The following is a 27,493-nucleotide window of genomic DNA, read 5'->3' on the forward strand; positions in this document are numbered from 1 at the left end:
GGGTGTAGTGTTTTAGGGTTTAGGGTAGTGTTGTAGTGTTTGCGTAGTGTAGGGTCATGCTGGGGTGTAGTGTTTTAGGGTTTTTGGTAGTGTTGTAGTGTTTGCGTAGTGTAGGGTCATGCTGGGGGTAGTGTTTTAGGGTTTAGGGTAGTGTTGTAGTGTTTGCGTAGTGTAGGGTCATGCTGGGGTGTAGTGTTTTAGGGTTTTGGGTAGTGTTGTAGTGTTTGCGTAGTGTAGGGTCATGCTGGGGGTAGTGTTTTAGGGTTTAGGGTAGTGTTGTAGTGTTTGCGTAGTGTAGGGTCATGCTGGGGGTAGTGTTTTAGGGTTTAGGGTTGTGTTTTAGTGTTTGCGTAGTGTAGGGTCATGCTGGGGGTAGTGTTTTAGGGTTTAGGGTTGTGTTGTAGTGTTTGTGTAGTGTAGGGTCATGCTGGGGGTAGTGTTTTAGGGTTTAGGGTAGTGTTGTAGTGTTTGCGTAGTGTAGGGTCATGCTGGGGTGTAGTGTTTTAGGGTTTTGGGTAGTGTTGTAGTGTTTGCGTAGTGTAGGGTCATGCTGGGGGTAGTGTTTTAGGGTTTAGGGTAGTGTTGTAGTGTTTGTGTAGTGTAGGGTCATGCTGGGGGTAGTGTTTTAGGGTTTAGGGTAGTTTAGTTGTTTAGTGTATGCTAAAGGCATATTCGTTCTAAAAGTTTTCGTTATTTTAATTTGCGGCCTAATAGTATATGCGGGATTATTTTTTGCGGACTGATGGTATGCGGGATTTCGTCATATATTCGCTAATCATACTTTCTATGGCAAAATGAACCCCCTCATTTTGTTCCTTTTTAAATTAAATGTTTTAAGAGTTACCACTTTATTCCAATCAAGATGGCTTCAGGTGTGCCATACCTTTGTAATAAGTAGGACTGTTAGCACTCTACTTGTTATTTAGAACACTCTGGGACATTCTGTCATTGGGCTATAGTTGGGCTACATCTGGCTGATATTTGGGCTACATTTGTTTTTTTTTGTCTCTGGTGGCCATCTTTGGGCTACATTGGGCTACATTGGGCTACATTGGGCTACATTTGGGCTCCAACATATATATAGCCCAATGTAGCCCAATATATATTTTTCAAAGTTAATTTTCGTAAAAACCACTGGAGCCTATATCTTGAGACATAGCAAAGGCACATCGGGCTACCAGTCCCTACAATTTTGCCAAGTTTGGTGTAAATCCATTCAGCCGTTCAGGCTAAAAGTGAGGCCAACCGCCCTATGGAAAATTGCATGGGAAAAACACGTTTTGGGACCCCCCTTTTTTCTCGGCCCCCCCTTTACGAAACCCCCCCAAATTTTCAGGGGCTGCTCAGAAACAAAATGTTCCATTTTCCTGAAAATTTCAGCCAATTCTGTCCTCAAACGCCAAAGTTATTCGACATAGAATTTTCAAAAATCCCATAGGAAAAAAATCCTAACTATATATACCTACTGGCTATCGCCAGTAGGTAATGTATATATATATATGTGTGTGTGTGTGTGTGTGTGTGTGTGTATATATATATATATATATATATATATATATATATATATGTATATATATGTGTATATATATATATATATGCCTTCACAAGTTTGCCCAGATGTAAGGACGCACTCCGTAGTAGGTAGGTAACAACCATTTATTTCATGAAACAAGCAGCTTCACATCCCGTTATCGTGTCCTCGGCCTTACGCGTTTGAGGGAATCCTTTCCCCTTTCTCAAAGGCCAACATGAGCAGCTTTACAATCGTGTGCAACTGCACTGTCCTCTGCGTGCTATTTAAATCAGAATTGGCCTCCGGTGTGTCTTTCAATATGTGCCTTTTAACAATGCACGCTGGGACCTGCAGTTTTAATCAAGCACCATTCCACCCTCCAGTGGGTTAGTTGCTCATGTTCCTTGTAGGACAAATTTCAGCAGCCCTTAGTTGAGCCTCTGGATGAGACTCTGCTTGTTTAAATGTTTTTCCTACTCCGCCGAGCATGAAAGAAAAAGGTTCCCTCATGCAGACCCTTCTGTTTCCCAGGGCGGTGCGTTTCCTCCACGGCCTGGAACCGCCGTGTAACATGCCTTCACAAGTTTGCCCAGATGTAAGGACGCACTCCGTAGTAGGTAGGTAACAACCATTTATTTCATGAAACAAGCAGCTTCACATCCCTTTATCGTGTCCTCGGCCTTACGCGTTTCAGGGAATCCTTTACCCTTTCCCAAAGGCCAACATGAGCAGCTTTACAATCGCGTGTAACTGCACCGTGCTATTTAAATCAGAATTGGCCTCCGGTGTGCCTTTCAATCTTGCCTTTTAACAATGCATGCTGGGACCTGCAGTTTTAATCAAGCACTATTCTACCCTCCAGTGGGTTAGTTGCTCATGTTCCTTGTAGGACAAATTTCAGCAGCCCTTCGTTGAGTCTCTGGATGAGACTCTGCTTGTTTAAATGTTTTTCCTACTCCGCCGAGCACGAATGAAAAACGTAAAGATATTGATGCACCCTGGCTAGCAAACTGTAAGATACCCTCTTAAAATCAAAACACCCCATGGGTATGCAAAGGGTCCTCGATGCATTCAGTGCCTTCTGTAAAAACAGGGGTTTGGAGATCATCTTACAGAAAACCAAAATACATGGTTTTCAATGTGAAACATCACACTCGCCCAAGCCCCTGTTTTGATGAAATGGCCCTAGAGAGGGCGTCGATCTTCGAATATCTCGGGATCACTTTAACTGAAAAAATGAACAGGGGAGCCCAAATAAAAAAAGCTAACCTAAAACTGGGCCAGGCATCGGGGGCATTCTAAAGGTCTACAATAATTGCTCCCACAAAGTGATAGGCCCTGCGGTTGAACTTTAAATGGTTCAGGCTAGGGGAGCTACTCTGTATGGGGCAGAATTATGGGGTCACTGCCCCAGCACCCTTTTATCGTCAACAGAGAACTCTTTCACCAGGCAGCTCCTGTTAGCTCCTGTTAGCTCCCCTCTAATCCCCCTTAGGCTGGATCTTGGGACCAACCCCACACCAGTTGAAATAGCTTTAAAACCACTTTTATTCTGGCGTCACTATGGAGCACCCCCGAGCTTGCCCCCTATAGAGACGAACTAAGGGAGGTGATGAGTTTGCACGGTGTAGGAAAATTGCCCTGGCTGGTGTACATAAGGAACACATGCCAGGCCTTGGGGAGGACAAATCTGTGGAGTTCAGCCAAATATTCTGGCACAGTGACTCCCAGAAAGGCACTAATTGAGAACTACAGAGAGTTAAAACAGTCCCAGCTAGGGAGGAGTTCCCCAGGGCACCTATCACAAAGGTTTATGGAAACAAAACTAGAATATCGCCTTGAACCAGCAGTAGATGATATCCAACCAATATTTGCAAGGAAGTTATACATCCAGTTCAGACACGGGACACGTCCACTCCGATCATTCACCACTAACTGTTTGGGTGACCGCAGTCGGGACTGCCCCGTATGTCTGAACGTGGAGGAGACTGAAGTGCACATACTTTTCTTTTGCCATGCTTATCGGAGGCCAAGGTCCCGCTGGCTGCTCCAGCTGTGTAGGAATATGGGCCTCAGACACTGTTCTGAGACTCTTAGAATATTAAAGTTCGACACCCAACACCCATCGTGTTTTCCATCTCATGTTTTCTATACTTTATGTGGCATATTCGTAGTGCTAACATGAAAAAGGAGTTAATGAAGTTATAGGCTATTCTAACGCCCTTTACTAGTTACCAATGATTTTTTAGGTCAGGCGCGTTTCCCCGTTAACGCCGCTGTGATTATATATATATATATATATATATATATATATGCACTCCACTATTGCTGGTAGAAGGGGTCAGCTGTCACGGGCGGTCCTGCATCAAGCTACCAGCCAGCCACGTAAAATTCTTGAACAAAGCTCCAACAGTTTTTGGAAAAATGCAGGACACTCGTAGTTCAGTGGTATCAGATTTATTCCGCAGATGAAAAGTTACGACGCGTTTCGCCAATACGGCTTGATCACGCTCGTCTGCCTGTAAACACAGCCATTTTTTATACATACGAACACCCTAGTGCATGGTTACAAACTTGGAGAATAAGCAGCCATCTTGGAATGGTAAAATGTCAACAGTAAATATATAACATTTGCTAACCCCTCCGGGTCACTGTGCCTGACATTCATACAATTCATATAAAACGTATAACATGAATTGTGTATATATTAAAGTCAAAAATATTTCTTGATGTCAAAAGAATCATATTTGATCAAATTAAGTAATTTGAACTTCCAAAATTATTCTTAACATGTCAGAATCTCGCAAATGCATAATTATATCATCATTACACATGAAATTCCTGATATCCTCCTCGGGAGAAACAGCGTGAATAATAGTATTTCATTCGCTCCTCAATTATCTTGCACGCCATTGGTTGCACGTTGTTATGGCTGCGTGCTGTCAACAGTCGTATTATTCGACCAAGTGAAACAATTATGTATCAGCCCCAGTGGGCTGTAAACCTCCCAAGTGTCAAAGTCACGTGAAATGATATAAACCCCAGTGGGTGATTCAGTTCAAACAATAATACTGCAATGATAGATTCTTCCAATATAGTCCAATATCTTCTGCTAACCCAAGTTGTGTGAAATCTAAAAACAATACAAAGATTGTGTTAAACTCAAGAAGACTACGGATACAATGTTACAGTAAATTAGCTACAGTCTATATGTGGACATATTTTCATTCATATAGATGTACAGCAAGTTCTTCACTCATATTAAATCCTTTCGGAGTAAGACACTCGAAATCCACAATATATTTTGATTCGAGTTTCCTAAGTGACAACTCACGGTTGCCTCCTCGGATCCCCAAATCAACACTGTCAATAACCACTAACTGCACCAATTTCTCATCTTGCATGTGTTCTGAGAAGAAATGTCGCGCTATAGGATATTGTCTATTGTTGTTGTGTATTGCGCGAAGGTGCTCCAATACTCTCTTTTTAGCCTCATGTTTGGTACTTCCCACATACCATTTGTTACATGGACAGATGAGCACATATACACTATATGGTGTATTGCATGTTAGATGTTTACGTATTGTGAAAGTCTTTTTTGTAGTAGGTACAAGAAGAGTCTGGCAATCATGACTAAATTTACATGCTTTACAACGCCTGCAACATTTAAAGCCAACATCCTGATTGGTTGTGCCTGCTGATGTGACATAATTTTTACTCAATTCATCTCTTAATGATCTCCCTTTCCGGAAAGTTATTTGTGGGTTGTCACTCAAATACTTTTTGAGATGTATGTCAGTATGCAACACATGCCAATGTTTGTTGAATATTTTGCGCACCTCACGTGCCTGACCTGAAAAAGTAGTGATAAATCTCACTTGGTTTGCATCATCCGATGTAACTCTAGGAATCAGTAATTCCTCTCTGTTTTTCAGTGCTACTCTTTCCTTGGCAGTGTTGATCATATTCGGACTATACCCCCTATTCTGGAATCTTAGACACATTCTCTTCTCTTCATCAAGAAATGCACTCTCGGTACTGCAATTCCGTTTGGCGCGGAGTAGCTCGCCGTAGGGAATGCTGTAAACCAAGCTACGGGGATGGCAACTGTTCGCATTTAAAATGCTGTTACCAGCAGTTTTTTTGCGAAACAGCTTGGTGACCAGCTGTTTATTCTCAACCTCTACACGAACATCGAGAAACTCAAGCCTTACATCACTGATATGTTCAGTAAATGCAAGATTCAAATCGTTGGCATTTAACTTCTGTATAAAAAGTTTCACAGATTTCTCATCCCCATTCCAAATAAAAAAAATGTCATCTATGTATCGCAGCCACAGGGCCACGTTGTTAAAATCTGCCATCTCACTGACAACCTGCTCCTCCCACCAGTCCATGAATAAATTCGCATAGCTGGGGGCGAAGCAGGTTCCCATGGCTGTGCCCTGTGACTGACGATACAAGATGTTGTCAAAGAAAAAAATTTATTTCTAAGACAAAAATCAATCATAGATATGATCATTTTCGAATGTTGCAAGTACGAGACAGAGCGTGTTCTTAAAAAATGTTCGATGGCTTTCAGTCCCTGCTCATGAAAAATACTCGTATATAAACTTGTCACATCTAGTGTGACAAGAATAAAATGATCTTCCCAATGAATTCCATTTATGACGGTCAAAAAATGGGTAGTATCTTTGATATACGATGGGAGAGCGACCACATACGGTCTAAGGTAGTGGTCGATATATTTAGATGTATGTTCCAGTAGTGACCCAATTGAAGATACAATTGGACGTCCTGGTGGAACTAGGGGGTCCTTGTGAAGTTTAGGTAATAGATATAACATGGGGGTTCTAGGGTGGGCACAGTATAAATATTGAAACTCTTCAGGTTCAATTAGTCCCACATCTTTCCATTCCAACAACAAATCCCTGAATGCTAGATTAGATTTCAACAGTTCTTCCTGATTTGTTTTACAGTAACAACTCACATCATTTAGTTGTCGTAGCCCCTCATTAATGTACTGGATTTTGTTAAGCACTACAACGTTTCCACCCTTGTCACTTTGTCTGATGACAATACTCCCATCACATTTCAACTCATCAATGGCCAATAATTGGCTAGTGGTAAGATTTTTCTTTCTGCCAGGTACTTTTTGATAACGTAATTTAGTCAAATCATTTAAAACACCTCTTTCAAATACATCGATGGCATCACATTGAATTAATGGAAGAAAAACTGACTTGGGTTTAAATTTAGTTCCAGGATTAAGTCCCAAATCAGTCCCCCATGTGTCCCATTCAGAAGTGTTATGGGCATTGTCCGGGTCGGAACTCATAACATGTAATAGTTCCATATCATTCATGTCAAAATTACTGGCAACTGATGTCATACTCACAGATTCGTTGCTCTTGGGTTTCGTTGCAAACCATTTCTTGAGTTTGAGCTTTCTTGAAAATAGAAAAAGATCAATGCGTGTTTCTGCAAAATTCATATTTAGAGACGGACAAAAAGATAAACCAAAAGCCAAAACTTCTTCTTCTTCCTGAGTAAGGACCCTGTTTGATAAATTCACAACTGTCATACTTGGTTCTGTTGACGGCTCCTTGTTGCCATTCCCATTGGAGCATTGTTTCCTTTTGCACCTCCTCTTTTTGGCTTGTTTGTTGCGGTAGTTCCTCCTCTGTTTCCCCGTCCTCTGCCCCTTGGAGATCGTGTTTCTTGAAACATTTCTGTCCGATTTTTGCTTAACATTTGGAATTGTAATAAAAAATTCGGATTCCTGGTATTTTCCACTATTGCATCTTGATTTGCTTCTCCCGTCGGGGTATCAGAGACATTGCCGTCTGAGACATCACTTTCTGTTACATCTTGTCTTCCAGCCGGTGATGGTTTGATCATTGCTAGACCTGTTTTTTTGTCAAATAAATGATCATACTTTTTTTAGAACGTGAGGGTTCGTCCCGCTTGGTAATCTTTATAATCTCTGATGAATTTACGTTGTTTTTTAGCAGTAATTTCGCTTTCCAACTTATCCATTCTCACCAGTAGTTTTTTGATGAAATCCTCCAATTCATCTTTAGTCATCATTGTACTGATTTCCAGTGTTAATTGCTCAATCTCTAATAAGAGTTTCGCTCTATCTTTGATGGCATACTTGACCAAAATTCGCATCATGATCATGGAGCAGGCAGCTGAGTTATCAGACCATTCCTGTAGCATTTCTGCATCTGGATTTTCATAGGTTGGGACTGTAAAAACTCTTAATCCCCGCGGTACTCTTTTTACCTCAATATATCTTTGTAGGGATTCCGCCTCCCACCATTTTGACAGTTCTTGTTTGTACAGTCGCTCCAGTTTATTTAGTTTAGATTGCAAGTTCAATTCTGTTCCCATACTCGAAACAGTATGTATTTCATCCATTGTATTGGCATCATTCGTGAAGAACAGTTTGTCCGCAGTCTTCTTGCGACGAGCATCTAGCTCATCTGCCATAATTAGAACAAACTTCTTTACTGAACTACGTGCAACTTCTGCTGTATTCAGCAAGTAATTGACAGTATGCTCCCAACTTCGGAATTCTAGCCGGCACCGTCAGTACTCAGTCAGGCAGACCCGGTAATCCGGAATTCCGAGCAAATCTACCAAAGTAAACCGCTCGTACCTTCCATTTCCCAGTGTGCCAGACACAAACCGGCGGACTCGGCGTTTATGAAACGGTGATGAAATACGCCCGGAGTATACTTCGTGTTGAACCGAGGACAAATGCAGTTATGAAATATCGTTGGTCTGCTAGTTTAGTCAGCAACCAATTCCGGCGTTACCGAACAATTCCAAAGGTCAGCTACCTCCTTTACAAATTTGTGCACTCCACTATTGCTGGTAGAAGGGGTCAGCTGTCACGGGCGGTCCTGCATCAAGCTACCAGCCAGCCACGTAAAATTCTTGAACAAAGCTCCAACAGTTTTTGGAAAAATGCAGGACACTCGTAGTTCAGTGGTATCAGATTTATTTCGCAGATGAAAAGTTACGACGCGTTTCGCCAATACGGCTTGATCACGCTCGTCTGCCTGTAAACACAGCCATTTTTTATACATACGAACACCCTAGTGCATGGTTACAAACTTGGAGAATAAGCAGCCATCTTGGAATGGTAAAATGTCAACAGTAAATATATAACATTTGCTAACCCCTCCGGGTCACTGTGCCTGACATTCATACAATTCATATAAAACGTATAACATGAATTGTGTATATATTAAAGTCAAAAATATTTCTTGATGTCAAAAGAATCATATTTGATCAAATTAAGTAATTTGAACTTCCAAAATTATTCTTAACATACCTCGCTTGCCTGTTTCTGCACCCCTCTTGGCTCTTTCCGCCCCCTCTTTTCTCTTTCTGAACCTCTCTTGCCTCTTTCTGCACCTCTTTTGCTTCTTTCTGCTCTTCTCTTGCCTCTTTCTGTACCCCTCTTCCATCTTTCTGCACTTCTGTTGGTTCTTCTGCACTGCTCTTGCTACTTTCTGTACCTCCTTTGTAAAGTTCTGTATCCCTCTTGCCTCTTTCAGTACCCTGTTTCCTCTTTTTGCACCTTTCCTGCCTATTTCTGCACTTATGTTGCCTCTTTCTACACCTTACTTGCTTGTTTCTGCACCCCTCTTGCGGTACCATTCTCCCCTCTTTCTGCACCTCTCTTGCCTCATTTTGCACCCCTGTTTCCTCTTTCTGCACCTTCCCTGCCTGTTTCTACACCTCTCTTGCCTCTTTCTGTACCTCTGTTGCTTCTTTCTAGCACTTCCCTTGACTCTTTCTGCACCCTTCGTGCCTCTTACAGCACCACTGATACTTCTTTCTGAACTTCTCTTCCTTCTTTCTGCATCCCTCCTGGCTGTTTCTGTACCACTCTTGCTTCGTTCTGCACCTCTACTACCTATGTCTGCACCCCTTGCCTTTTTCTGCACCTCTGTTGGTTCTTTCTGCACTGCACTTGCTTCTTTCTGTACCTCTTTTGCAAATGTCTGCAACCCTCATGCCTCTTTCTGTACCCCTCTGCCCTCCACCTCTCTGCTTCTTTCTGCACTTCTCTTGCTTCTCTCTGCACTGCTCTTCCTTCTTGCTGTACCACTGTAGTGTCTATCTGCACTCGTCTTCCCTCTTTCTGCACCTCTCTCGCTTCTTTCTGCACTTCTCTTGCCTCTTTCTGCACCTTTCTTACCTCTTTCTGCACTTCACTTGCTTCTTTCTGTACCTCTCTTGCCTCTTTCGGCACCTCTGTTGCTTCTTTCTGCACTTCTCTTGCCACTTTCTGCACCTCTGACTTAGAGGTAGTTTTAATCCCCCTGTCCCATTATGTACTAGGCCTTACAGGGGAGTTCATGCCTATCACAGGGGTACACCGACCCATAGTGTACCATAGTGTGCGTAGGTATTTTCACTGTGTTCTAAGTGTCTTTTAGCATAACACTGGCTCCGGTCCTGGTTAGTAAGAGTCAGTTACCACCAGTACCAGTCATCAAAAAGTTGGGGGCAGAGGATGACTTTGCAACAAGACCTCTTTCTGTACCTATGTTGTTTCTTTCTGCATATCTCTTGCTTCTTTCTGCACTTTTCTTCCTCTTTCTTCACATGTTCTACCTCTGAAGGAATAGTCGGGAATTAGCGCTGGAGGGGGAGCGCAGGGGGGTTAGTTATAAAAAACATAAGACTTACCTGAAGCTGCCAGCCTCCTCACAACTCATTGTTACTCTGTTTTCTGGTCCCACCAGACACTGGGACAGCATCAGAGACTCCCAGATCAATCCCTCCACTGCTCTCATGCTATCACCAAGCATGAGAGCAGCGCGGGGATTGGCCTAAGTGGGCTGGTTTAACAATCCCTCCGGCACAGGGAGTCTGTGATGTTTCTTCATCCTGGCCTTTCAATAAAACTGGTTGCAGAAACCTAATTGTGCATGTCTAAGACTGCCGGCCAAATGAACATGCGCACTTAGAAGTGCACATACCACTCCATTCCTCCTGCCTTGGCCCCACCCCTTCCTACATATGCTGGCTCATCCAGAAGCTGAAATATAAAATGATAATAAAATATTTTATTTTTCAGCTGCTGGCTCTGAGACAGTGGCGCTACGCTCTTCCTCCATTGAAGAGGAGCCGGTCAGTAATTGACCAATTGTGGTGCTGCAGTTACTACTGTTCCTTTTTGGCAGTTGTTAACTTTGCATTAATAATTGTGGCTTCATCCCCTTTTTCAGTGAGTTGTGGCATGTAAATCTACACTTTTGAGTGACTTTACACTTTGATTTTGTGAATAGCCCACAGTAGTAAGTCACTTAAAAGAATAAATTCACTAGAAACAAAACTACACCTGTGGATTTAGCTTTGTGAATACTCCTAAAAATAGTAAGCAGAGCTGCTAGATATTTGTCTCTGTCCCCTAATTGACATGGTCAAATATAAAATCTGCAGAAACTCTTTCCCAGTGGAATGAACTCTCCTACTATAAGCTTAATTACACATCTCTCACATCAATTTCAGAACTCATGATTCTTGCATTGAGATCTATGCTGAATATTTTGTTTCTTTCTCTCAATAGCCTAGAACCCTCTAATGGCTGCAGTTACGATTATGTTGCTGTCTATGACGGGCTACGCGCTTCCGCGCCTCTGCTTGGGACGGTCTGCAATGATTCCATTAAGAGCTTCACCTCCACATCCAACAGTATGGCTGTCCTATTCACAAGTGATGAGAACATCTCAAACGCAGGATTCCACGCTTACTATCACTCTTACAGATGTGACACCAATAACGCAGGTAGGTTCAGCCCAAAGTTACGAACTGAGAATGTAGGAAAGTGACTGTCTGTATTGAGAAGTGTTAAACTATGATGCTTTTCATTATTTCGTTATTAAGCAGATACATAGGATGCAGCAGGTTCATCATAATCATTTCAACTATACAAGAAACTTTCCTAGATATTTCTATAAAGTGGCAAAGTGCATATATGAAATAATCCAATATAATGTCAAAGAAGTGCAAAAGTGTTAAATTTAGCCGTCAAGCATTATACAGTTTATGCCGTAATAAAACCAAAATAGCGATTATACTTCAAATATAATAGGATATACTACAGCTACTAAGTAATATATAACCCTTTTCATCATTATGATTTCAACAATGCATTGAATCCTAGATATGACTAGAAAGTGCAAATGTACATAAGCTCAAATGTTCTATTTATTCCCAGTAAAGTGCAAAAATGTGAAGTTTAACAGCTATCTGTTCTATACAATATGTCCAAGAAAGTGATTATGTGCACAAAGATGTGTTTTGTTCAGCAGTGAATCATAAGGTATAGTTCTCAATCACCTTAAGACTCCAACCCTTCTAGCAATTGCTTCTCGAATTTTTGAGTGAGAATCATTTTGCTATACCATTCCTGATAGGTTGACCCTCTGTTAGTCTTCCAGTTCTGCAGGATCATGGAGCGAGCTACTAAAAAGGTAATAGTGATAAATACTTCAGAGCCTTTTCTCAATAGTTAAATTTGCTTTTGAGTACTGAACCCAAAGAGTACCACACCTCCATCGGGTTTCATCTGTATATTTAACGCCCTGGCTTCAGGCATAAAATACTTGTTCCCAAAACAGCATAATCCCAGGGCGGGTAAAAAACATATGAAGCCAGTCTCCCCTCCCGAACTGCTTACAACAAAAACTGCGATTTCCCAACTCTGTATACATCTTTTGAAGGGCTTTAGAGGTATAATATGCCATCCGTCGAGCAAAAAAATTTATTATTTTGAAATTTGCAGCTCTTAAGGCCTTATTCCCTAATTATGAGATCACCTGCCATTCTGCCTCATACATACATCTGCCTCAGACATCGAGTTGTCAATGAAATCTTTTCTAAAAACCATCTCATCAAGAAGCACTCCCATTGACTCTGTAATATCCTATGTCAATTTCCTATCCCCCTCATCCTTATCCTAAAGAGGGCATTCAATATTGGTGAAGAGGTGGAGCTTGTTTGAAAGTTATAAAGTGGACAATCTGCAGATATCCAAAATAAAAAAAGCTTGCAGCGGTCTCCACATCTTACCTGGAGATTCTGCCAAGGTATATTAATCCTTCCATTAAAAAAATGTCCAACTTCTTAAATCCATTCATATATCATTACCTTGTATGGCTTTTTAGGATTTGCAGACCCAGCACCTGGCATTCATTTAGCTGCAAATACCTATTTCCTGCAGATTGTCCCTTTGAGGCATAGAATATTTGAAGTCTCCAAGAATTCTCCCGAAGTACCTTATATCTTATCTTGCTTGGGAGTTTTGCAGTCTTTATAAAAGCTGGTAGCTAGATCACACCTCCTGTCCCATCTTCTCCCTATCTTCTCCTGAGAACATTCAGCCTCTAAAATCCACGCTGATCTATCTAAAAGGGCTGCTTCATAATAAGAATACATATTGGGTAATGCTAATTTCCCCTGACTTATATCCATCTGAAGGAGTGAAAATGTAACTCTTGGAGCCTTTTTATCCAAATAAAACACCGTAAAGGATATCCAATTCTTTAAAATGTGCCCTGTTGATTTTGATCTGGATATTAGTAAAAAGAAAAATCAACAAAGGTAGGATAAACATTTTTGTCGATGCTACGCGCCTTATCAATGTAAGATGGAGATTATTATTTTAAGCCTCTTGCTGAAGATTTAAAGGGAGTATACTAAGCAGGGCATTAAATCCAAGCAAATTGGTTCTTTTTATGATTCATTTTGTATACCCCTATTGCTTGAAAGCGATCAAATTCTGCCACTATTTCTTTGATATTTTGTGTTTCTAGCCTGAGATAGAGTAATATATCATCCGCAAATAGTTTGAGCTTGGGCATTCTCAAAATTGGTGCCTCCATACCCCTAATAGCCCTGATGCTGATGGCTAAAGGTTCAATAAAGAAGGTAAATAAAAGTGAAGAAAGGGGACAACCCTGACGTGTTCCCCTCTTTATTTTAATCACTCCTGCTAAATTCGAATTTATAAGAACCTTTGCCTCTGCGCCATGATATACCCATCTAAGCATATTAGTAAACTGAGGAGGGAAGCCAAACTTCTCAACGCCGAAGAAGAGAACATTCCAATTCACTAGATTGGTTGGCGACTCCCAGATTCCGTAGGATGCGACTTGGAGGTCAGTCCCTCTCTGTGAAAACAGCTAAAGCATGGATTTCTCTTCCCTTGGAACCTTGGAATTACGCAACATCCATGACTCTAGGTTATTTAAAAAACAACTTAAAACCTTCTTCTTTAACCTTCCAGTCTAAATTCCTTTGCCTCGCTAGGTCACGGCAATTCTGCGTGCCAGGATACTCTCGATTAATTGTGCTCGATATAAAACGTCTATAACATAACATAACATAACATTACTAGATCAAATGCTTTTTCGACATCTACCATCATTATAGCTGCGGGTGTTTGGTTAGTATTAAAAAATCTAGTGCATGGACTAAAAAGGTTGTGTTAGATGACATCATCCTATTGGCAATAAATCCTGTCTCGTCCATATGAATTATCTTCTGTGCTATGGGCGACAAACGATTAGCCCATAGTTTCATTAAGAATTTTAAGTCTGCATTTAATAAACTGATCAGTCTGTATGCATTAACAACACTCGTAATTCTTGCCTTTCTTCACAAAGCTAACTATTGTTGATTCTTTAAAATCGGATGGAATCTCCCCTCCTTGATTGGAAAATTCAACCAAAATGGATGTCAGTTCCCTAATAAAATCTTTATAAAATTCTATTGGGAAGCCATCATTACCAGAAGACTTGCCACTTGGCATTGTGGCGAGGTTGGATTTCTGTTATATCTGCTTCTGATTCTTCTATCTGCATACTTGTCAGTTGTAGGAGATTTATAGAGTGAAAATAATAAGATATAGTCTACTTTGAGACTGTGTACTTAGCAGCATATAAATCATTATAATGCTGTAAGAATATTTTGGCTTTCCTATACTTCTCAGAAACCACAGCACCTGTCTCTGGTTCTGCCAGGTCCATAAGCGTTGCTACTTCCTGCTTAATCATAGTTGAATGAGCAAGGAACTTTCCTATCACCTGGCTTTCCTCATAGACCAGTGCTGATATAGCTGTGAACTCTGAATTTCCTCTAAAATAGAAAAACTCTCTTAACTCATGCTTTGCTTTATTTACTTGCCAATAAATATTTTGTGTCCCCAGCCAGCCATCGCTAAGCTGTCATAGATTGTCGACTGCAGAGTGCAATTGAGCTATATGTGCCACCCGCTTTTTAGATTGTGCAGCCATAAAGGCTACCATTTGTCCACGAATTGTGGCCTTAAAGGCTCCTCATACTGAAAAAAAAGATGCAGTGCCCATGTTAATCTGAAGAAATTCTCCGTATATTACCTCATATCTGTTATCCATATATGATTCATGGTTAATGGAAAAACTAAGTTTGTCAGCCAGACTGTAAATTGTGAGGGCCATTTAAAGACGGTCTGCTTTTATTTGGTAACACTTCTGATATTACTGTATATATAAGATAACATGAGTAATATACTGAGATACAGTTTCAGCATGTTTTGCTTGTCCTAACAGGTTTAGCCTTTCCATGATTCGACATATTACAACAGTTTTCAATAAATTATTTCCACGTGATTTGGATAGAAAAAAAATATGTTAATTGCACTGAAATCTAGTTACCACACATTTAATTCAATTTTCACAAATCTACTGCCTTTGTTTTCTAATCAGTATCCTCCGCAGCCTAAGACCATCAGGACAAATCAATGGGCTTGATACAAATATGCATTGTATATTTCAGTGGGTTGATGCCCTTCAAAAAAAGATATCTAATGCTGTGTGTGGCTTTTCTCAGACGTCCTCCGTGTTGCACATTCATTTCAGCCTGCACACTGACTCTGCGTTGCTCTCGTCAACTCCTTCAAGTTATTTTCTTTCTTTTTTTTCTGGTTGCCTCACAAGTCTACATGAGTAGCTTAGAAAGGTTAACCTGGGCCCTGAGGCAAATAAAGGAAATGGGACTCAGTGTTAGAGATTACATTATAGACCAAATTGGGAGAAGGTAGACTCTCAGACCCTGGGCCTGCTTTGAACGGCAGAGTCAAGAAGGCAACCTCTAAATCTGGAGCTCTACCCTGAAAAATAATGACCACCTCTTGATGCATGGCAAACATTTGATGGACAGGCCAGCGCCAATGAGCATGCTCTGGCAGATGCTTCACAAGCACGCAATCAGTGGTTCAACCTTTTCATGGGGTGATGCTTTTGTGAGTTGCTGGGCCCCTCTATCCTGATAGCATCACTGACTTCACTTGAGGGTGCATTCCCAAAGGGCACTGTGAAATGATATGCGTCCCCTTTGGTTTTGCTTTGTTTGCCCTAAGTTGACAGGGTATGCCCAGACATGGGTTCCTTGCTCACTTTGCCACTGGAGTCAAGCTAGCCTGTCTGATGATGGCTGATTAGCCAGAAACCGGTCCCAGGATGCTTGTTTCCGTTCCAGGGAAGACATGGCTTGGCAGTTTGGGCTGGGCTGTTCCCATGAGGCACAGGGCCAGACTGATTTGCATATGGCCATGTCTGAACTGGGGTGGCGGAGTGAGCTTAAGAATGATGAAGGATTAAACCCAGATTAGTTGACTGGGGGTGAGTGCTTGCATTGTTCAACACTCCATCCATCATCCCCTTTGGTTTTCCTTTGGTCGCCCTAAGTTGGCAGGGTATGCCCAGATGTGGATTCCTTGCTCACTTTGCCACTGGATTCAAGGTAGCCTGGCTGACTAGCCAGAAACTGGTCCCAGGATGCTTGTTTCCGGTCCAGGGAAGACATGGCTTGGCAGTTTGGGTTGGACTGTTCCCATGAGCCACAACGTCAGACTGATTTTCATATGGCTATGTCTGAACTGGGGTGGCGGAGTGAGCTAAAGAATGATGACGGGTTAAACCCAGATCAGTTGACTGAGGGTGAGTGCTTACAATGTTCAACACTCTGTCCATCATCCCCTTTGGTTTTGCTTTGTTTGCCCTAAGTTGGCAGGGTATGCCCAGACCTGGTTCCCTTGCTCACGTGAAGTACCGAAATTTCACAAATCCCCAAATGATTATACTTACAATTACCAAATATCATTTATCAATAATCAGTCGATTGGCAGTGTAGAAAGTTCAAGCGTTTATTAGCAAAATAATACTCTGCCAGAGGAGCTTCCAGCGACCTCACACCCCGAGGACCGCCGAGAAGACTGCTGGCACATTGTCAGGTCATCACATATATACTATCACAATTTGCAACCGTTACCTAAGATGGAAAAGTACAAGTTGGTACAGGAGGTGGCAAGAGGTATGCCCATATATGGCACACAAAGCTTCTATCTGAGCTCAGTATAGCAAGGTCACGCTGGTCGACTCCCTTCTGGTAGTTTCGGTGAGAGTCCGCACAGCGCTTGCAAGAATGTGCTTATCTGGCCGGCCCCCTCCTACAACCTTGACGGGCCCAAAAGCAGGAGCAGCTGCTTGCTACATATGTTAAGCCATTTCTCATGAGAACGGGAAGACGTGAAAATGCAGAGCCATGGAGATTCAAAGGACAGCATTACGGGTTAGCAATTAAAAATGGCGCTGGTCCTGCTGAGCAACCCTAACCTATTTACAAGAAGGGGGTAGAATATGAATTTCATAAAGTTTGACAAAGTTCATCTAAAAGGGTGTCTGGTGCTATAAGAGCCGGCACAGCAGATTGATTAGTTTCATCACGCTAAACACTAACGAAGTAACTGCAATCTATGTCCCCGTATAAGGCTCAATCGATTTCCTGTTCCTCAAACCCTACTTTTAGCGTGATGAAGCTAATAACAGAGGACATTAATCGTCGAAGAGATCTTCGTCGATTGCCATAAGTTTGTGGACCTCTTGCTGAAGCATCTGAGCTTTGGTGGGAGTTGCAGAAGGGGTGGCAGCTGCTGTTAGCCTAGCAGCACAATATGAACAGCACGCAGGACCGCACTGCAGACAGAGACAGCAGGCAAAAAGGACACCAGCCGCTCCACCCAAGATCAGTAATACCTTCCAACCCCAAGTGCCTAGAATACTCCAGAAACACCCAGACAGGGACCAGGACCCATTATCTACATGCATCTCTGCTGCTATGCGATGGAGCTTCTGAATGGCCAGATGAACCGTAGGGGCAGAGTCTGGAATGTAAACACAGCAAGAGCTTCCGATCACCCAGCATGCTCCGCCTCGATCAGCCAAGATAACGTCCAAAACCATACGGTTCTGGAGCACCACGAGTCTAGTCGGCTGAAGCTCAACCGTTAGATTGGCCATGATATCAGTAGTGATGTTTATAACATTTTCTACTATTCTGGACAACCGTCTTATTTCTCTGCTGTTAAAGATCGGTCCCCAGAATGGGACCAAGCCTTTGCTAAAGTCTGTGAATTGCTCCAAGGAGGTGTCGGTCTTATCAACTTCGGTTGCTATGAGCTGTCTATGTTGCCTATTGGGTACTGCTCTCATTCAGTGTAACTGGTGTGTTCTATGATAGTCAGATGGTGCTATATATAGAGGCGGGTACAGGAACAACAGATAGCAGTGCCCATCCCACCCACGGGGTAACCAAGTGTAAGCATTTTCCCCACATACGTAATACACATTGGGTGGCATCAACAAAGGTGGACTGCTAAGTATCTTCATACAATAGGTATAATTACAAACACTGTCCCCACCCTGTACATGCCCCATTCCCTGTACACAGAAATCGGAGGAAGTATTTAGAATAGGAATGGGTACGATGCGGGCGCTTGTAACATTTCGATCAACAAAAAGCTGGAAATATTGGGTAGAGTTGAATTGGTTAAAATCATAGAGTTCATCCTGCAACCAAGTACTATTCCGAACCTCCATATACCTGTTCATACAAGCCTGTGGATCTAAAGATCCCCGTCCCCCATTGCCTTGTGGTTCAAATCCCTGATGTGCCTCAATGGATGCTAAAATCATATTGTAGTCTTTCTCAGTGTAAACGTACTGCTTGTAATTTTCTATATAATGATTGTACATGGCGGAAAACAGTTTGAACCAAGCTTCACAACTCCCTAAATAGGAGAGGGGTAACGAGAGGAACAGATCATGATTGTGCACAACAGAAGGCAGAAGTCCACAAACCCAGCAGTCAGTGGTGTTGGTGGTGATGTGCGTTTGGTGCAGCATTTCTACAAATACATTTTTCGCATAGGTCTGGTGATGTCGTTCTTTGTGGGGTGCTAAAGTATGCATAAAATGCTCAGGGGGAGCAACAGTTGACATCATCATTGATTGCATTGGGTGTTTATATTCTAAGTATATAAAAACCCCCATAAAGATTGCTAAAATCACTGCAATTGTAACTACGAAAGCTATTTTCACACGCATGGTCCAACTAGAAAACATTGGTTCGTAAAAAGGCAAATACCTAGGAGCAAAAGGGCGTTCTTCCTCAAGTATAAGACGACCAAAAGGGTACATTCCTAGCTAAAAGTCCAAAGTAACTAAGCGGGGCCAGAACAACCTTCCTGCCAGAGGGTTCTTCTCCCTGTGTCCTTCAAAAGCCTCACAGGCAGATTTATATCCAACGACGTCCCACGATGCAGATCTTTCAAAGAAATTTTATTCAAACAACCTGGCCAGTGGCAAGAACAGAGTCTTTCTTTCTGAACAGAGCACAGTATCAATGTTCCAGCTCTCGACTAGTTCAGTCCAGTGTCTCGCTCAGTACCACAGATTAGAATCTAGCAAACCCTACTTTTATCCAAGTCTTTCCTTATCTCCTAACAGTGTCATCTGAGGTACTGTGATCGTTTCTTGGCCGCAGGTTGTAACGGACATGACCGGGCACTTCCTGGTCAGGAAACAACAAAGGGGAAGGTGCAATACCTTCATCAGAACTGCTGCCAATCAGATCAACAGGGGCAGGGCCAGGGACGGTTGCCGATCCTCCAGAGACTGCCCCGTCTGGCCCTACCTTTCCTTTATCTCCGACTTCACAAGCGTCGGAGAACGGTATCAATGCAACAGCTCTCTCTCCCTCTTGAGTCAGGATTCCATCAGGGCGTCGCTGGTCATAAGGAAGTGGAAGAGGAATTCTTTTTAGGTGCGACACGTGGATCCAGTGTCCTTTTCCATCCACTTTCACTGCCGTCCGTGTGGCCAACAATATCTGGTGTGGCTCAGACCATCTCGGAGCCAAGCTGGAGTCTCGATCATATTTCTTGACCAGCACCCACTGGCCGGGCTCCAAGCGATGCCCGGGGCCCTCTGGCAGGGGTTGGAGTACAGACGCTACCTGCTGATGAATAGAACGAAGGTCTTTAGTCAGAGTATACAAGTAATCAATCAACATAGGATATTCAACATCAGTAAATGACCTCGGCCTAGGCACGCCCCACACATTAGCGGGCCGCCCAAACACTATCTCATAGGGAGACAAGCCAGAGCGTGAATGAGGGGTGACCCGCAGAGACATAAGAGCTAATGGGAGGGTGTCAGGCCATTTCAAACCAGTGCTCTCTTGGATCTTTGCCATTTTTAATTTCAGTATTCCATTGTATTTTTCGACTAATCCTGCTGACTGGGGATGTCTAGCTGCATGAAACTTCTGTTTTATCTGGAGCCCATTGCATATACTTTGTACAAGGGCCCCATGGAAATGCCCGCCGTTATCAGACCAGATCAGGCGAGGCAATCCAAAGCGTGGGATAAACTCCTTTATATGGGCTTTTGCAGTGGCTAGGGCAGAATTGTTTTTCGTAGGGTACGCCTCAACCCACTTGCTGAAGGCACATACCACTACCAACACATATTTTAAGTTATTGACGCACTCCATATGGATGTAGTCCATCTAGAGCACTTCTAAAGGCAATGTCGGGGTGCAAAATTCCCACTCAGAACAGGTTCTCCTTTCCCCGGGTTATGTTGCAGGCAAACCATGCAATATTGTACAAGACGTACAGCTGTTCTCTGTATATTGGGGTTATTCCAAACTGGGTCCAACAAGGCACAAATGCCTTTAGCTCCAACATGGGCTGGTCCATGGGCCATAGTAACGACAGCCTGCACCATAGCATTGGGCAACAACCATCGCTGCTTGTCTGTTAGATCCACCCAACAGTTATTCTCATCCAACCTTCCTACTTCCTTCTCCCATCTATCTAATTCCACTTTTGTCGCTTATTTCTGAATGTCTCGCACACTTTCAATAGTATTATCAAACAAGTCGGACTCCCCCACCCATCTTGCAGAGGAGTTCACATACAAAGAAGACATCATTGACTGAGCTGTTTGTTTAGCTACCTGGTCTGCAAAAGCATTACCCTCTCCTACTTCATCCACCACTGTCTTATGTGCACTACATTTTACAATTGCTACTTTCTTGGGGAGAGTCAAAGCTGCAAGTAATCGTAACACCAAGGGTCCATTCTGTATCTTCTGACCATGTGAGGTGAGAAACCCCCGCTCCCTCCATAACCTCCCAAAACTATGGGCCACGCCAAAGGCGTACTGGCTGTCCGTGAATATGTTGACCTCTAATCCCTCACTCAACTCACAGGCTCGCAGTAAAGCCATCAACTCAGTTGCTTGGGCTGATCGATGGGGTATTCGGAAAGTTTCAACTACTGTTTTTAGAGTGGTAGTTGCATATGCAGCTGTCGTTGTGCCATCTGCTAATTGGAAACAAGAACCGTCCACATACAATTCCCCTTGGGGTTCAGATAAAGGAATGTCTGTGAGATCGATTCTTCCCTTCGTTTCTTCTTCTGTTCTAAAAATGCAATCATGGACATCATTCACCTGTTCCCCCGAAGGGAGGGGTAACAGTGTAGCCGGATTCAATGTGGCACAACGCTTAATTGTTACATCTGGGGCAAACAAAGTCAATTCATAACCCGTGAGGCGCGCGCTTGTTAGATGCTGTGTTTTGGTTTTATTCAATAATGCATCCACAGCATGCGGCACCATCACAGTCAAATTAGAATTTAGAATAAACCCTTCTGATTGCCTGATGGCCGCCGCTACAGCCGCAGTGGCCCTCAGGCAACTAGGAAGTGCTCTAGCCACATTATCCAATGTGGCTGAAAAATAAGCACACAGTCTTTGCTTACCACCAAAACCCTGTGTCAACACTGAAAGCGAACAACCGTCGACCTCGTTCACATATAGTACAAAAGGTTTACGGTAGTCAGGAGTTCCAAGAACAGGAGCAGAACACAGAGCAGATTTCAGAGAAGCAAAGGCAGACTGACATTCATCAGTCCAAGGGAGGGGTTCATGCACATCTTTAGTGGTTAAGTGTAGCAAAGGTTTAGCAAGAAGAGAAAAATTAGGAATCCATTGACGACAATAAGAGGTAATGCCAAGAAAAGCACGGACTTCACGTTGAGTACAAGGCACAGGCATGTTAGAGATGGTAGTAATTCGTTCCGGTGATAGACGCCTACCCTTCTTCGATAGTAAGTGGCCTAGGTAGGTCACTTCCTGTCGACAATATTGGAACTTGGACAAGGAAGCTTTATTACCTCTGTCCGCCAGATGGTGCAGTAATTTAACTGTGGCATCTTTACAACCCTCTTCAGTGTCAGACGCGATCAATAAATCATCAACATATTGCAAGAGCACGCTACCATCAGGCAAGGACAGGTCGTCCAAGACCGCCTTAAGGGCTTGGCTATAGATGCTGGGGCTTTCGGTATAACCTTGAGGAGCGCGACAGAATCTGAAGCTTCGGCCAGATAATGAGAATCTGAAGATCTGCCTGCTATCAAGATCGATAGGAATGCTAAAGAAAGCGTTCTTCAAATCGATCACAGAGAAATATTTAGCAGTCAGAGGTATCATAGTAAGGATGGTAGTGATGTCAGACACCACTGGAAATTGGGGCACCACTATCTTATTAACTTCCCTTAAATCAATCACAAAACGATAGACATCAACATTTTCAGATGTCCCTGTCTCAGGAGCTTTTTTCAAAATAGGCAAGATAGGGCTATTACAAATGTTCAAAGCCATTTCTTCCACCACCCCTTTATCAATTAAATCCTGTATGGTAGACAGCAAGGCTCGCTCTCCCGCTGGGGAGATCTTATACTGGGGTATGCGAGGTAATCTAGCATCGGGTTTCAACGTAATCAGGACAGGAGGGATATCCAGCTTCCCGACATCCGCATCTCCTGTCGCCCATAAACTGGGCGGGAGGTCCGCAAATTCAGGTGGCAACGGGTCATTTTTAGCAAAACACTGTCTTGTGCTTACATCGGGATTTTGATCCCATGCCTTAAGCTCCTCCCACGTACCCCCCAACTCGGCCGCGTGGGGAGTATCATGGATCTGCCGCCATATATCTACGGGAACCAACAATCCGAAAACCAATTCAATATCTGCTAGAGTCATGACAGCGGAAGACGCTGCTTCTGTTAATTCCTTATAGTAGGCAGTGGGATTCTTACGGGGGTCAGGAAGTTGTGCTTTTAAAGCCAACACTTCGCTTTGTTTCCACGGTGTGTACACCCATTGCTCTTGGAATCTGGCATCTACTCTGTTCCGAGTTATTTCATTCTGATCATTGCGCAGTTCAGATATCTCGGGATGATAAATGGGGTGTACCACTCTCATGGGGTGCTGAGAACTCAACTCAGGGAACCGTGAGAACAGTCTGCCCCGATAACTCACCAAAGTATCCACATTCTTATACACCTCTTCTGGTCTTAGTTCGAATCTATGAGCGTGGTCCATAATATCATACAGAATCTTCGGGGCCAATCCTGTTTCCCCAAAATTCTGTTCCCAGATTTCAATAAGAAATCGGGACATGTGTCGCAGGGCAGTCTGTTGCATCACCGGCTCAAAATCCTTCAAAGTACTCCATATATCAGTCGATATGTATATATCCTTAGACATCCACCTGACTGCTTGGTCGCCTATCGCTTCCCTTTCTCCATAGCCCACAGACCCTCTCGTAAATAATCGCCTGATGTGTGAGCCCTCTGGATCCCCAATCGGAGCTCGACCCCTGCTTTCGGGGGTTGTGCTGGCTGACTGGGAAGTCCCTACGGGGCTAGGCATTGTTAATATCATCGGGGAGACACCCGCTGCCTCAAGGGGCTGCCGTGTGTCAGGGATCAGAGTGGCTAAGTTCCTAGCAGCGGAAGCAACGGTGCCCGGCACATCCTTGGGAGCCCGGGGCGGGGCTCCCCCTTGAGCCGGCGCTACAGGGGCTGTGGGTGCCACGAGAGGCACCGCCGGATATATACGCTGTGGAGCGTATGGTGGAGGGGGGCGAACATCCAATAGATATTCTATCTCATCTTCGGCTTCCTTACGGGCAACATAACTCTTATCTACCTCCAATCGAAATTGTCTATCTAGGTACTCAATGTTCTGCTCAGTCTGGTTTTTATCATGCTCAATCGCTTTCTGAGTAATGGTCTGTCCTTGCTTCATTTTTACTAATTTCTCGGCCCTCATTCTCCTGCGAGTGGCCTCTTTCTGCCATGTCCTCAGGGTATCGAACATGGACTGTCTACTTCGTTTCGCGAACAGACGTTCCTGCAAATAATTGATCTTTTTCTCGTCGAAAGACCCTGTTAATGGCCACTGCAATTCTACATTGTCCTTGGTGTACTTGTGCCATAGGCGGTTAAACACCAAGGGTCCAATCCCCTGCTTACAGTATAAGTCATGACTGGGAGTACCTTCCGGAGGGGCTGGCTGACTTTCATCTAGTCTAGCACTATCTTTGCTGGTGCAGCCAAAACATAGTTTACTGAAGCACGGCATTTTTCATTATATTCTAATGATAGCTGTGGAAGGAAAAAGGGCAAGTTATTATTTACAATACTCTCACACACATGGCCATGTCCAATGTTCAATCAAACACTCTTTCACACCCAAAAGACATTTGACAATCCTGAACATGAACAAACAAAGGCGGAATACAGATAAAATACAGACAAAACAAACCAATATGAACCAATGCTAGCCCAAATCCAAAAGGCGGAGCCCGTTGACTCTCGTCCGTGGAGAACCGGTATATTCCAAAGTCAAAGAACCAAACGTCAAACAGCCTCACCATAAGGGCTGCCTAGAGATAGCCACGCAGGTTTTTCAAAACCACAGACCGACCTACCGACCATCCAATGGCCTTCCTGGTTCACCTCCGGGACTATGCTGGCTTAACCCGCTTTTTCAAGCACCGCTCCAGATTTGTCCGAGTGCTACCCAAGTATGACCACTAGCATTTCAGAGGGCGATCCGGCCAGGTGTGAACTCTTCACAAGTCACACCTAGGCATCATAGTCTAATCTCTATCAAATACAAAATAGGAGCGTCCGCCCGTGCAGTCTCGCTACTGCCCCGTCAGACCCCCTTTTCAAAATACCGAGATCTCCGTGGTCAATGACCACCAAATTCCAAGACCAAATGCAGAACGATGTCCAACACAAAACAGGACAAAACACTCACCTGGTGCACTCAGGTCCAATTGCAAATTTCTCCACTGCCAATCGTTCTGTTCTTCCGGGTTTCACCCGAAGGACTCCGGCGTGGGGTCACTAGCAGCCAAGGCTCTTCCCGATCGGAAAAGCGGAGCAACCCTTTCTCGTTGGTCAGTCCACCCCCCCGACCGAGAACACTCCTCGTAATGTCCCGTTATTTTCCAGATACGGAGGAACGACCCCAACGCGGAGTCCCGGCGGAGTCGCCAACTGAAGTACCGAAATTTCACAAACCCCCAAATGATTATACTTACAATTACCAAATATCATTTATCAATAATCAGTCGATTGGCAGTGTAGAAAGTTCAAGCGTTTATTAGCAAAATAATACTCTGCCAGAGGAGCTTCCAGCGACCTCACACCCCGAGGACCGCCGAGAAGATTGCTGGCACATTGTCAGGTCATCACATATATATACTATCACAATTTGCAATCGTTACCTAAGATGGAAAAGTACAAGTTGGTACAGGAGGTGGCAAGAGGTATGCCCATATATGGCACACAAAGCTTCTATCTGAGCTCAGTATAGCAAGGTCACGCTGGTCGACTCCCTTCTGGTAGTTTCGGTGAGAGTCCGCACAGCGCTTGCAAGAATGTGCTTATCTGGCCGGCCCCCTCCTACAACCTTGATGGGCCCAAAAGCAGAAGCAGCTGCTTGCTACATATGTTAAGCCATTTCTCATGAGAACGGGAAGACGTGAAAATGCAGAGCCATGGAGATTCAAAGAACAGCATTACAGGTTAGCAATTAAAAATGGCGCTGGTCCTGCTGAGCAACGCTAACCTATTTACATATATAATGATTGTACATGGCGGAAAACAGTTTGAACCAAGCTTCACAACTCCCTAAATAGGAGAGGGGTAACGAGAGGAACAGATCATGATTGTGCACAACAGAAGGCAGAAGTCCACAAACCCAGCAGTCAGTGGTGTTGGTGGTGCTGTGCGTTTGGTGCAGCATTTCTACAAATACATTTTTCGCATAGGTCTGGTGATGTCGTTCTTTGTGGGGTGCTAAAGTATGCATAAAATGCTCAGGGGGAGCAACAGTTGACATCATCATTGATTGCATTGGGTGTTTATATTCTAAGTATATAAAAACCCCCATAAAGATTGCTAAAATCACTGCAATTGTAACTACGAAAGCTATTTTCACACGCATGGTCCAACTAGAAAACATTGGTTCGTAAAAAGGCAAATACCTAGGAGCAAAAGGGCGTTCTTCCTCAAGTATAAGACGACCAAAAGGGTACATTCCTAGCTAAAAGTCCAAAGTAACTAAGCGGGGCCAGAACAACCTTCCTGCCAGAGGGTTCTTCTCCCTGTGTCCTTCAAAAGCCTCACAGGCAGATTTATATCCAACGACGTCCCACGATGCAGATCTTTCAAAGAAATTTTATTCAAACAACCTGGCCAGTGGCAAGAACAGAGTCTTTCTTTCTGAACAGAGCACAGTATCAATGTTCCAGCTCTCGACTAGTTCAGTCCAGTGTCTCGCTCAGTACCACAGATTAGAATCTAGCAAACCCTACTTTTATCCAAGTCTTTCCTTATCTCCTAACAGTGTCATCTGAGGTACTGTGATCGTTTCTTGGCCGCAGGTTGTAACGGACATGACCGGGCACTTCCTGGTCAGGAAACAACAAAGGGGAAGGTGCAATACCTTCATCAGAACTGCTGCCAATCAGATCAACAGGGGCAGGGCCAGGGACGGTTGCCGATCCTCCAGAGACTGCCCCGTCTGGCCCTACCTTTCCTTTATCTCCGACTTCACAAGCGTCGGAGAACGGTATCAATGCAACAGCTCTCTCTCCCTCTTGAGTCAGGATTCCATCAGGGCGTCGCTGGTCATAAGGAAGTGGAAGAGGAATTCTTTTTAGGTGCGACACGTGGATCCAGTGTCCTTTTCCATCCACTTTCACTGCCGTCCGTGTGGCCAACAATATCTGGTGTGGCTCAGACCATCTCGGAGCCAAGCTGGAGTCTCGATCATATTTCTTGACCAGCACCCACTGGCCGGGCTCCAAGCGATGCCCGGGGCCCTCTGGCAGGGGTTGGAGTACAGACGCTACCTGCTGATGAATAGAACGAAGGTCTTTAGTCAGAGTATACAAGTAATCAATCAACATAGGATATTCAACATCAGTAAATGACCTCGGCCTAGGCACGCCCCACACATTAGCGGGCCGCCCAAACACTATCTCATAGGGAGACAAGCCAGAGCGTGAATGAGGGGTGACCCGCAGAGACATAAGAGCTAATGGGAGGGTGTCAGGCCATTTCAAACCAGTGCTCTCTTGGATCTTTGCCATTTTTAATTTCAGTATTCCATTGTATTTTTCGACTAATCCTGCTGACTGGGGATGTCTAGCTGCATGAAACTTCTGTTTTATCTGGAGCCCATTGCATATACT

General features: G+C 43.7%; 1 protein-coding gene across 22 annotated transcripts in view; it reads left to right on the forward strand.

The window, feature by feature from the left end:
- The window catches only part of LOC144755239 (scavenger receptor cysteine-rich domain-containing protein DMBT1-like), a 593,569-nt gene that overhangs the window by 513,030 nt on the left and 53,046 nt on the right, over positions 1–27,493 (forward strand). For all 22 annotated transcript variants that reach the window (XM_078643959.1, XM_078643958.1, XM_078643963.1 and 19 more), the window contains one exon: positions 11,109–11,326. In XM_078643959.1, the coding sequence (XP_078500085.1) occupies positions 11,109–11,326 (218 nt within the window). The remainder of the gene's footprint in view (positions 1–11,108; positions 11,327–27,493) is intronic.

This window comes from Lissotriton helveticus, chromosome 5_1, assembly GCF_964261635.1.
Source record: "Lissotriton helveticus chromosome 5_1, aLisHel1.1, whole genome shotgun sequence".
Lineage (NCBI taxonomy): Eukaryota > Metazoa > Chordata > Amphibia > Caudata > Salamandridae > Lissotriton > Lissotriton helveticus.